This window comes from Schistocerca gregaria, chromosome 3 (assembly GCF_023897955.1).
Source record: "Schistocerca gregaria isolate iqSchGreg1 chromosome 3, iqSchGreg1.2, whole genome shotgun sequence".
Classification (NCBI taxonomy): Eukaryota; Metazoa; Arthropoda; class Insecta; order Orthoptera; family Acrididae; genus Schistocerca; species Schistocerca gregaria.
In genome coordinates, this window is record NC_064922.1 from 534,826,697 (window position 1) to 534,839,794 (window position 13,098).

Genomic DNA, 13,098 nt, shown 5'->3' on the forward strand with positions numbered 1-13,098 from the left:
ATGAATGAATAAATCCACATTTCATTTACACATGGCTACTTTAATAACAAATTCATAGGAAAGTTTATAAACAGGTTTTTCATCGCGTATGCAAGCAGTATACCATATCTAGACGATATCAGAAACGCATACGAACAAAATAATACAATATACAGTACTTGTTAGTATTTGGTTTAATTGCCTCTGGCATTCGGGAAAGAACTTTCGTAGTCAGAGATTATTATACTGCAGACATGAATGGGCTTGTTCCTATCAAAAGCGAGCATTCTAACCTCCTTGTTCCTATCTCAGAATGTGTTGATCGAAAGTATGTGATCTTTGATCGACGTGGAGTGTATGGATACGGTGACATGTAGGATATATACATGTGTTAATGATAATAGTTTTTACGTGGTTTACGTGTTATCCATGCAATATACTCGAGCGTATGAAATACGCAGCGAAGCGGTCCTCTGAGATTGAGAGTGAGTATGATTTAGTAAGTCCTTTGTGATATTTAACATGTGTGTCACGGGAAATTTGTTCCCGATGACATTAATTGTAGAAAGGAAGATAATATAAAATCCTGTTTATGTATGATGCTCGATAAATTTCATGGACATTTACTCGAATCATCTGTAGACAATAACTTGCGTGGTGACAGGTGTCTTATTTTGCTGATGTTTCCAGGTATTAGGCTGTACTTTGTGTTCTGAGGAGGTAGATGAGGGGTAAATCTGAGCACGATGCAGGGCGATGACACCGTATCGAATTCCAAAGGCAACGTTGTCGTTTTGTTTTGGAAAAGATTGCAACAGGTATGTTTCCATAACGTTGTTATTGATGTTTTGACGTTTACAGCCATTACGTTTCTGTTTTAAATGAAGTACTTATCTGAGCTCATGTAAAGGCATATACATGGTTTTTTCTGTAACTGTTGGCACGTTTGACTAAGTTTTCGCTTGTAGTTACAAGCGGTCTTATAGCCAGGTTTGTATCTCAAACCAGAAATACAATTTTTATTTATACTTCTCAATTCTCTAAATACAAACGCTCGAATTAACTGGTACAACTGTTTCTCAGAGATATGTGCATGTTGTAACTACGAAATTTAATAAAATATTAAGTAAATGATCCAATACCTAGCAAAGTAATATATCGTGAAGATGTTGGTAACAAGTTATCACTGAAATTGTGTGTGGAAAAGTCTGCCAACTCGTAATGAAAATTTCACCTACCAACATTCGATAAGACTTTGCCCTAACCTTAACATAATTTCTTCCAAAACTGAGTTTTCGGTCTGTGGCTTGGTGGAGTTCATTGTAAAATTCCAAACTAATTTTGGACATATTTGTGTGTGTGTGTGTGTGTGTGTGTGTGTGTGTATTGCTACTTATGCCTTAATTTTAGAAGATAATGCTATGCTGACTTTAGCACGAATAGGACAGAACTACACTGAAATAGTGATTGTGTTTGTCTTCATTACATGTCAGGTGTAAGTGCTGTACAGATCATTGTGTGTATCTTACAGACGAATTCATATTGTTTGTATAGTATGATGCTCAAAATTCATTGTGAAATATGATACTCAGCTGTAGTGTTATGTAGTGGGTGTAGGGCTTTCACTTTAGTCTGCTTTAAAGTGGGACTTACTAAGAACATGGTGTGAAAATGGAGATGCATGCATTTGAATATGTGCTAATTTACAACTGATATATCGATATCATAAGGTAAAGTTATTTCTTGTCAAATGTCTCCTTTTATTAGACAATCCAGTCAAGGTACCTCTGATTTTACCTGTATGGTGTATCCTACTGCAGAGATTACATTTGATAGCTTAGTTGACTATGGAGTTTTTGTCAATTTTGCACTTGTGGATACTGCTTTGTATGTGCATAAGTGACACAAACAACAATGTTGCTGTTAATCATCTTGCTTCATATAGGTTTATTATTCCCCTACGTTCAAGTATATGGTGGTTTTTTAACCCAGCCACATATCGTGCACTGGTTCATAGTGTGCTGAATTGACTAGATGTGCATATTAACTCTTCATGTCCTGCATGGGTGTTCATTTATACCCAGCATTTTTTTTTCTCTCTCTTCATTAGTAGATATAGCTTTGTCTCACATTCAGTTAGAATGTCTTCAGTATAATAATTATTTTTGATAAGTGTGATACAAAAGGTGTTATTGAGCAAATGTCTGTAGAATTTATTGTACTGTGTATGTAAAGTGGTCTATCACATGACACAGCAGCCAGTAGTGTCATTCTGACACCTTGATCTTTAGAATGTGCTTTCAGGTCCAATATTTAGGTTAAGAGGAATATTTGATAAGTCATTGTCTTTGACTGAAGACTACCACCAAAGCAACATTAAAATCTTCCTGAAGTCAACCTCAGTTGCCAGTTCTCTAAATTTCTGTAACAGTGCCTCGCAAAACGTCATCTTGTCTCCAAGGATTCCTATTTGAATTTGCGAAGCATCTCCATAATACTTGTATGCCGAGTGAACTTATTGGTGACATGCTTCTGAATTGCTTGAATGTTTTTCTTCAATTCAACCTGGTGGTGGTCCTAAATATTTAAACAGTACTCAATAATGGGTCGTACTAACAATGTGCTGTCTCCACTATAGATGAGCTATACCGTCTCAAAATTTCCACTATAAAACAAGGCTGAGCATCCACCCCTTCTCTACTCCCAACCTGTAGTTGCCTCTTTAAGAGCAGGGAATGGTAACTGTAACTGCACAATATTCAGTCACAAATTGGTGCTTAGTAACCCACCAAAATTTGAAAAGATCAGTTGTTTTCATAGCTGCAACTGGAAGTAGGAAAAAGACCCGCATTACTTGTAACTAAAAATTACACTATAAAGGGTATGAGTTGTTCAGATAAGTTTTGGACAGCTTGATTAATAACTTATTTTTAATGGTTTATGTGGTCATCTTTTCCGGCTCTGTAGGCTTCTGAACTTAGTTGTGCAGAGTGGAAATGGGCTTGTGTGTGACAGTGACTTGAAATCTTGGTTCATTGACTCTGATCTGTAGTATAGTCTATGGTCTGTTAAATTGTGAAAACAACAAAGATGAACATGAAATAAACTTTGCAATAACTTATTGATCTGAAGTGCAGCAAAATGTCTACCTTTCTCCATATTTATCTCACTTCTCATTATGTGTGTGATTTTCCTTTGATATAGACCCTCGCTAATAATTCCAGTAGAAATTTTGTGTAGCCATAACTGGTAGCATTCAGCCATTGTACTGTGCAAGGTGGCACAGTGATACCACACTGGGCTCACATTCAGGATGACAATGGTTCAAATGCCCTCCAAGCTGTCCAAATTTAGGATTTGCGCAACTTACATCAATCGCTCCTGACAAATACTAGTATGGTTCCTTTGAAAAGGGCATGGCCTGTTTGCTTTCCATTCTTTCATAAGCGGTGCTGTCAACAGAACATTAAACTCTCTTCATCCGTTTTGTCCCCTACACACAACACTGCATTTTGAGAGACAATGATCTCATGATCAGGTTGTCGAACCTGGTTCATGAGGTCAAAATACTAGAAAGTATACCAGCATGCTTGTCACATTCATAAAATAAAAACACATTGGACTGTGAGTCCATGTTTTAAATTAAAACTGTTAACTTCAGTACTGTACCACATACCAGATTGTGTTGTCCTGATCTGCTGTGGGCCTGGCGAGTGTAAAGTTAATGCTTCTTCAGGTGTCCGGGAGTTGTTGTGGGCTAACACTTGTGCAGGGTTATTGTGTAAGTACAGTGAACGAGTCAACCATAATGCTGTTCTTTTGTCTACCTTTCCTAGTTCCTGAGGGTGCGTCTTGAGTGTTGTTGTGTAAAATTTTCACTTTTTAGCTATTTAGTCACAGAAATATTACAGATTTGTTATGTATGCTTTAAAATAATTCTACAAAGCCTTTAAGAAATCTCATTCCAATGTATTTCACTTGTGCCTTGAGAATATTATCTTCCTTTCCATGAATGATAAGCTCTAATTATTCCAGTAAGTCAAATTTTTGTCTTTCCTTTCTTGTGCAGGATTTTTAAGTTGTCTTAAATTTATGAGGGAGGATGACCCATTTCGTACACATTGCTTGCATTGGGTGATTGAGTGTAGGTACTAGAGTGAATACATCTTTATTTTCCTTCTAACTGATAGAGAATGTTCTTCCTATCTCTCCAATATACTTTGAATCACAGGAGTGCAGTGTATTTTATAAACTCCTGATCTTTCAAACTTATCATTTTGCTGGCATCGTACTAAGTCATACCTCACTAAATTATTTGTCTGAAATGCAGTTTCAGTACCATGAAGTTCAAAAAATTCGCCAACTGAGGTGGCGCAGTGGTTAGCACAATGGACTCGCATTCGGTGGGGTTACGGTTCAAACTCGTTTCCAGCCGTCCTGAATTAGGTTTCCCGGGATTTTCCTAAATCACTTCAGGCAAATGCAGGGATGGTTCCTTTGAAAGGGCACAACTGACTTTCTTAGCCATCCTTCCTTAATCTGATAGGACAACTGAGATCACTGCTTGGTCCCTTTCCCCATATCAATCAACCAACCAACTTACAAAAAATCAAGTTTTGGAAGACTGTTTGTATGGCTTAGTGACTACCTTCATATTTTCTTTGTTTGGTCCTTCCATTCTTATTACTTTTACACAGCAATCTATTGACATTAACTGCTATGTAAATGTTGACCGCTATCTTTTCTGGATGTTTAGTTCAGTCCTTGACCCTTTCTGCTCATTGACACATGGACTGCCCTATGTACTAAGCTGTCAAAATCAGCCTCTTTACAAGCTTGTGGAAGACATGAATCATTGGGAATTACAGCATTGGTTGTTGTCGGTCTCCTGTAAGTTGTAAAAGCATGCTTATTGTCCTGCCTATAAATGTTCAAATTGCCGTCAGTTTCATGCTGCACAGTGAACTCAATTTTTGTGTGGGCATCATTAACCTTTTTCGCTATTTCTTCTGAATCTTCCTTGGAACTATCAACAAACAACAAAGTGTTGCCTACATAACATTTGTAATAAACAACTTTATGCAAAATGGCTTTATAAAAATTAAAAACTTTATCTTCTAGGCTGTACTATAACTCAGTTTTATCTTCTAGGTCGACCCCCCTCCCCTCCCGCCCCCCTGAATCGTGGACCTTGCTGTTGGTGGAGGCTAGCGTGCTTCAGCGATACAGATAGCAGTACCATAGGTGCAACCACAATGGAGGGGTGTCTGTTGAGAGGCCAGACAAACGTGTGGTTCCTGAAGAGGGGCAGCAGCCTTTTCAGTAGTTGCAGGGGCAACAGTCTGGATGATTGACTGATCTGGCCTTGTAACATAAACCAAAACAGCCTTGCTGTCCTTGTACTCTGAATTGCTGAAAGCAAGGGGAAATTACAGCCGTAATTTTCCCCGAGGGCATGCAGCTTTACTGTATGGTTAAATGATGATAGTGTCCTCTTGGGTGAAATATTCCAGAGATAAAATTGTCTCCCATTCGGATCTGTTGGTGGGGACTATGCAGGAGGACATTATCAGGAGAAAGAAAACTGTCATTCTACGGATCGGAGTATGGAATGTCAGAGCCCTTAATCGGGCAGGCATGTTAGAAAATTTAAAAAGGGAAATGGATAAGTTAAACTTAGATATGGTGGGAATTTTTGAAGTTTGGCGGAAAAAGGAACAACACATGATCAGGTGAAAACAGGATTATAAACACAATATCAAATAGGGGTATTTCGGGAGTAGGTTTAATAGTGAATAAGAAAAATAGGAGCACAGTTAAGCAACTATGAACAGCATAGTTAACGCATTATTGTAGCCAAGACAGACACAAAGCCGACACCTACCACAGTAGTGGGATTTTATATTTCAACTAGCTCTGCAGATGATGAAGAGATTGAAGAAATCTGTGATGTGATAAAAGAAATTTAGATAGTGAAGGGAGACAAAAATTTAAGTCATGGGCATTGGAATCCGATAGTAGTAAAAGGAAGAGAAGGAAAAGTAGTAGGTGAATATGGACTGAGGGTAAGGAATAAAAGAGGAAGCCACCTGGTAGAGTTTTTGTGTACAGAGCAGAACTTAATCATAGCTAACACTTGGTTTGAAAATCATGAAAGGACATTGTATATCTGGAAGAAGCCTGGAGACACTGGAAGATTTCAGATAGATTATATCATGGTAAGACAGAGATTTAAGAACCAGGTTCTAAATTGTAATTTCTAGGGGCAGGTGTGGACTCTGACAACAATCTATTAGTTATGATCTGTAGATTAAAACTGAAGAAGCTGCAAAAACATGGGAATTTAAGGACATGGGGCCTGTATAAACTCAAAGAACTAGAGGTTTTAGAGCGTTTCAGAAAGAGCATTAGGGATCGACTGACAGGGGAAAGAAATACAATGGAAAAAGAATGGGTAACTTTGAGAGATGGAATAGTGAAGGCAGAAGGGGGTCAAGTAGGTAAAAAGGCAAGAGCTAGTAGAAATCCTTGGGTAACAGAAGAGATACTGAATTTAATTGATGAAAGGAGAAAATATAAAAACGCAGTAAATGATGCAGGCAAAAAGGAATACAAACATCTCAAAAATGAGATTGACAGGAACTGCAAAATGGCTAAGCAGGTATGGCTAGAGGACAAATGTAAGGATTTAGAGGCATACATAACTAAGGGTAAAATAGACTGCCTGCAGGAAAATCAGAGAGACCTTTGGAGAAAAGACAAAGACAATACCAAGAGCTCCTAAGCAAAGAAGGGAAAGCAGAAAGATGGAAGGAGTATATAGAGGGGCTATACAAGGGCAATGTATGTGAGGGCAATATCATGGAAATGGGAGAGGATGTAGATGAAATGGGAGATATGATACTGCATGAAGAATTTGACAGATCACTGAAAGACCTAAGTAAAAAAGGCACTGGGAGTTGACAACATTCCATTAGAACTACTGATAGTCTTGGGAGAGCCAGCCCTGAAAAAACTATTATTTGGTAAGCAAGATATGAGGCAGGTGAAATACCCTTAGACTTCAAGAAGACTATAATAATTCCAATCCCAAAGAAAGTCTCTAACTTCAATGCTAAGAGATACGACCCTAAATCATGCCAGGCTAAGGATGGCAGTGTTTTTTTTTATTATTACTAGTTTGGGGAGGTAGAGGGCTCGTCCAAAATGCGGTCCGGGTCAGTCTTTATCAAAACACCATCCTCTGCCCAGCCATGGGCACTTCTCGCCCATGACAAACTGGGAATGTTTTCGTTTCCATCATGCCCAATAAGAGCTCAAATATGGTCTAGGGTATCATATTTCACAGGGACCCTCTTTTGCAGTCTGACAATGAGCTGTGCGCCAATTTACAGCGGCCTGGTGTCCATTTCGTCTGGTGCGTCCACTGGGGTCCGAGGATAACCAGGTTATTACTGGTGCATTCATCTTGGCCTTCGACAGTGACACATTACCTGAGAAGGTCGGGGTGATGGTCTACCACTGTAATGTAGAGCCATGTATCCCTCCATATCCCTCCCCTAATGCGGTGCTTTTAAGTGCTGGAAGTTCGACCATACGTCTACCCGCTGTACTTCCAATGTCTCCTGTCGGGATTGCGGATATGCTTCAATTCTCAATACTCCCTGTGCCCCACCTCCCATCTGTGTCAGCTACGGAGAGCACCATTTGCTTGCTAGACTGCAAGATTCTCCAGAAAGAAAAATAATGGAATACAAGACCTTGGACCAACTGGCCTACACTGAGGCTAACAGAAAATATCAGAGGCTACATCTTGTGCATATGACGTCACCTTATGCTGCTGCTATGACAACAATTCTACCATCTTCCGTTCTGCCTCGTACAGCTGGCTCTGAGCCGTCAGACTCCAGCTGCCCCCGTGATGGTGGGGGGCACCTCCCTCCCTGTTGCTTCTGCACAACCTACTTCATAGCAACACCCGCCTGACACACCAGCCATTAGGGACGTACATCAGTCCCCACTTCTCAGCCGTAGAACCATAAGTCTTCTGCGGCTCCTCTCGCCAGGAAAGTATCCCTTGGGTCACTCCCTTCCCGGGTTCCTACCAGTGGCAAAGCTGACACCCACCAGTGGCGGAATCAACTGCAGGCAGCTGGTCCTAGGGCTTCACAGTCCTCTTCAGTCCCTGACACTGAATCAGTGAAGCCCTCCCAGCTGGACAAACCTAAGTAGTAGTGAGAGAAACCTTAAAAGCAAAAGACCCCCAAGAACCAAGGCATCCTGTTTGAATGACTGCCTCTTACGCCGCGGCTACTACTGTTATGGCCCCATTAGCTCTCCCTCAGACTGCCACCTCTCAGAGCCGGAATGCTACACCTGCCCCCTTGATGGTGGGGGGCACTTCACTCCCTGCTGCTCCTGCACTACCTGCCTCAGGAGCAGCAACCCCCCAACCATCGGGGACATCAGTCCCCACTTCTAAGCTGGGGAAGCCTCAAACTTCCCCGGCTCGAATAGCACGGAAAGGGTCCCTTGGGTCCCTTCCTTCCCAGGTTTCCGCCTCTGGGAAGGGTGATGTCAGCCAATGGAAGAAAAGCAGACCAGCGGCTGGTCGCAGGGCTTCCCGCTCCTCCTCCGTCCCGGAGACTGACTCGCTGGAGCCCTCCCAGCCAATGAAACCCAAGGACCAGAGAGACAAGACGAAGAAGAAGACCTCTAAGGCCAAGGAACGCGCGGTGGCATCCACCCCACTGCTCCCTACAGGCTCTGCGTCCGAGGATAAGGTGGAGATCCGGGCGTCCGCTAAGGACCTGGATCTCGCCGGACCCTCGGACACCATGGAAGCAGATTGTACTGGTCCTCCATCGGTGGCAGCAGGTAACCCAGTGGCGTGATCTGCCTCCTCGGCCCCTTCACGCCTTTTTCGGACATGGACAAAGCGATACTCCAGTGGAACTGCAGCGCTTTTTTCCACCACCTTGCTGAGCTTCGCCAACTCGTCAGCAGTCACCCTTTCTTCTGCATTACCCTACAGGAAACTTGGTTTCCGGCAATGCGGACCCCTGCCCTACGTGGGTATCGGGGTTATTACAAGAACCGGGCAGCTTATGAGAGGGTATCTGGTGGAGTCTGCGTCTACATCCTTAACTCTGTCTACAGCGAATGTGTACCTCTTCATACACCTTTAGAGGCTGTCGCTGTAAGGATGTGGACGCCTCAGCCTATTACTGTCTGCAGTTTGTATCTTCCGCCAGATGGTGTTGTCTCGCGTCATGTGTTGGCTGCATTGATAGCACAACTGCCTCCTCCTTTTGTGTTACTGGGCGACCTTAACGCCCATAACCCCCTGTGGGGTAGCGCCGCGATTACTGGCCGGGGTAGAGATGTCGAGACTCTTCTCTCGCAGCTTGACCTCTGCCTCTTAAACACGGGAGAGCCGACACATTTCAGCGTAGGCCATGGCACATTTTCGGCCATCGACCTTTCTATCTGCAGCCCCGGACTTTCACCATCCATCCACTGGAGTGTCCATGACGACTTATGTGGTAGTGCCCATTTCCCCATCTTTCTGTCACTACCACAGCGTCACTCTTCTGAACGCCCCTCCAGATGGGCTCTGAATAAGGCTGATTGGGGCTTGTTCTCCTCTCTCGCCACTATCGCACCTCCTTCCCATGACACCATTGATGCGGTGGTTCAGTCGGTCACTACCGGCATCGTTTCTGCGGCGGCATCTGCGATTCCCTGTTCATCCGGGTCCTCTCGGCGGAGGACTGTGCCTTGGTGGGCGCCCGAGATCGCAGAGGCGATTAGAGATCGCCGGCGGGCTCTTCAACGCCATAAGCGGCACCCGCCCTTGGAGAACCTCATCGTTTTTAAACAGCTCCGTGCCCGTGCCCGACGCCTTATTCGCCAACGGAAGCAGGAGTGCTGGGAACAGTATGTTTCCACCATTGGCGTCCGTACCTCTGCATCGCAGGTTTGGGCTAAGATTAGGCGACTCCATGGCTATCGGCCGCCTGTCTCTGTCCCTGGGCTTTCGCTGAATGGAGTGGTGTGTCCTGACTCCGACACGATTGCGGACCGGTTAGCAGCGCATTTTGCTCAGTGTTCCGCATCTACGAATTACCCACTGGCCTTCCGCTCCCGGAAAGAGCGGTTGGAAAGTTGGAGGCTTTCCTTTCACACGCGCCACGCGGAGTCGTACAATGCTCCTTTCAGCGACTGGGAATTCCAGAGTGCACTATCTGCTTGCCCTGATACGGCTCCTGGGCCAGACCGCATCCACAGCCAGATGGTGAAACACCTCTCTGTGAATTGCCAGCGACGCCTCCTAGATGTTTTCAACCGCATCTGGGTTGAGGGTGTGTTCCCGTCGTAATGGCGAGAAAGCATCGTCCTCCCCGTGTTGAAACCTGGCAAGAACCCGCTGGAGGTGGACAGCTACCGCCCCATAAGCCTCACCAACGTTCTTTGCAAGTTGCTAGAACGTATGGTGAGCCGGAGGTTGAGTTGGCTCCTCGAGTCTCGAGGCCTTCTGGCTCCGTCTCAGGGTGGGTTCCGTGAAGGCCGCTCTGCCGTCGATAATCTGGTCTCCCTAGAGTCTGCCATCCGTACAGCCTTTGCACGCCGCCAACATCTGGTTGCCGTCTTCTTCGACATGCGGAAGGCGTACGATACGACTTGGCGATATCACATCCTGGCCACACTTCATGGGTGGGGTCTTAGGGGCCCGCTCCCGATTTTTATTCAGAATTTTCTGTCGTCTCGTTCCTTCCGCGTACAAGTTGCTGCGTCCCATAGTTCCTCCCGGGTCTAGGAGAACGGGGTCCCACAGGGGTCTGTCCTCAGTGTCTCCCTGTTTTTAATTGCGATCAATGGGCTCGCTGAGGCAGTGGGATCGTCCGTCGCAGTTTCGTTGTATGCAGACGACTTCTGCCTCTACTACAGCTCCGCTGGCATTGCAGTTGCTGAGCGCCAGCTGCAGGGCGCTGTCCGCAAGGCGCAGTCATGGGCTATATCGCACGGCTTCCAGTTTTCGGCCGCTAAGACCTGCGTCATGCATTTCTGCCGGCGTCGCACGGTTCACCCTGAGCCACGCCTTTACCTTGACGGTGAACCTCTTGCTGTGGTAGAGACGCATTGGTTCTTGGGACTGGTATTTGATGCCCGGTTGACTTGGCTGCCTCATATTAGGCAGCTTAAACATGCTGGCGGCATTTAAACGCTCTCCGTTGCCTTAGCCACACCGGATGGGGTGCCGATCGGTCCACCCTTCTCCGGCTGTATCAAGCGCTGATCCAGTCCCGCCTTGATTATGGGTGTGTGGCTTATGGCCATCAGCATTGCAATTGCTGGATCCCATCCATCACTGCGGGATCCGACTCGCCACAGGAGCATATCGGACAAGCCCTGTTGACAGCTTACTTGTGGAGGCTGGTGTTCCTCCATTGCGGATCCGGCGCGACCGACTTCTGGCCGCTTATGCTGCCCATGTTTGTAGCTTGCCAGGGCATCCCAACTACCGTCTCCTGTTCCCGCACTCGATCGTCCATCTTCCAGACAGGCGGCCCCGGTCAGGGTGTACGATCGCGGTTCGCATCCGGGCTCTACTGTGTGGGATTGAGTTTTTTCCTCTCCCGCCTGTTTTCCGGGCCAATCTCCGTCTGCCCCCTTGGTGTGTGCGCCGACCATGCATCAGGCTGGATTTGGCACAGGGTCCGAAAGACTCGGTCCCTCCTCCGGCCCTCCGCCGCCGCTTTGTTTCTCTCCTTGCCGAGTTTCCCGGATCTGCCGTGGCCTATACCGACGGTTTGATGGTCTCTGGTCGCACTGGTTACGCTCTTACTCTAGAGGATCATTGTGAGCAACGGTCGCTGGCACCCGGGAACAGTGTATACACTGCCGAGTTGGTTGCCATCTATCGTGCCCTAGAGTATATCCGCTCCCGCTCAGGTGAGTCCTTTGTCATCTGTAGTGACTCCCTGAGTGGTTTACGAGCTCTTGACCAGTGCTTTCCTCGTTCCCGTCTGGTGATGGCCATCCACGAGTCGCTCCATGCTGTTGCCCGTTGCGGCCGCTCCGTGGTCTTTGTTTGGACCCCAGGTCATGTCGGCATCCCGGGCAATGAGCGGGTTGACACGCTGGCTAAACAGGCAGTGAGTTCGCCGGCTCTGGAGCTCGGCCTTATGGAGTGTGATCTCCTGTCGCTTCTGCGCCAGAAAGTGCTTGGTGCCTGGGGTATCGAGTGGCGCACCCTGCCCACGCCCAACAAACTTCGGGCAGTGAAGGAGACGACCGGTGTGTGGCGCTCCTCCATGCGGGCCTCTCGGAAGGACTCTGTCGTCCTCTGCCGGCTGCGCGTTGGCCACACGTGGCTGACGCACGGCCATTTGTTGCGCCGGGAGGACCCACCGCTATGTCGCTGCGGGGCAGCTCTGACAGTGGTCCACATTTTGGTGGACTGCCCGCTTTTAACAGGACTCAGGCAGGCGTTTGCACTGCCTGATACCCTCCCTGCCCTTTTATGTGATGACGTTGCTATGGCGGACCTCGTGTTGAGTTTTATTTGGGCAGGGGGTTTTTATCGTAGGATTTGAGTGTTTGTCCTTTTATTTCCTGTATTGACTTGGGCCTTTGGCCTGTGGTTTTAAACTGTGGGTTTTAATGTCATTTGGTGGTTGGCTTTTCCTTATTTTCATGGTCGGCCACCCACCTTCACACTCGGTGTGATTTTAGTTCCGTTTGTCTGGTCTTTGTCTTTCTTGTATTGTGTCGTCCCTTGTCTCAGTTCTCCGTTTTTAACGACTGACAGTTTTTATTTCGTGTGATTTTATCGTGGAACAAGGGACCGATGACCTTAGCAGTCTGGTCCCTTCAATCCCACACCCAACCAACCTGAGGACCTAGAGCTTGCTGGGTCCTCGGACACAATGGATGTCAATCGCACAGCTACTCATCTGGTGGTAGCAGATGACTCTGAGGCGTAGGCTGCCTCATTGAGTGTTTCATGCCTTCCTGGTCTCACGATTACATAATCCTCCAGTGGAAGTGGTGTTTTTTTTTCCACCACCTGGCTGAGCTACAGCAACTGATAAACTTTACACTCGCTTTTTGCAT

The 13,098-nt window shown here is 45.9% G+C and overlaps 1 protein-coding gene across 1 annotated transcript in view; it reads left to right on the forward strand.

Annotated features, from left to right (window-relative positions):
- Positions 1–238: 238 nt before the first annotated feature.
- The window catches only part of LOC126356261 (protein RER1), a 67,830-nt gene continuing 54,970 nt past the window's right edge, over positions 239–13,098 (forward strand). The window contains exons 1-2 of the mRNA XM_050007102.1: positions 239–464; positions 670–797. Of these exons, the coding sequence (XP_049863059.1) occupies positions 726–797 (72 nt within the window). The 5' untranslated portion in view covers positions 239–464; positions 670–725. The remainder of the gene's footprint in view (positions 465–669; positions 798–13,098) is intronic.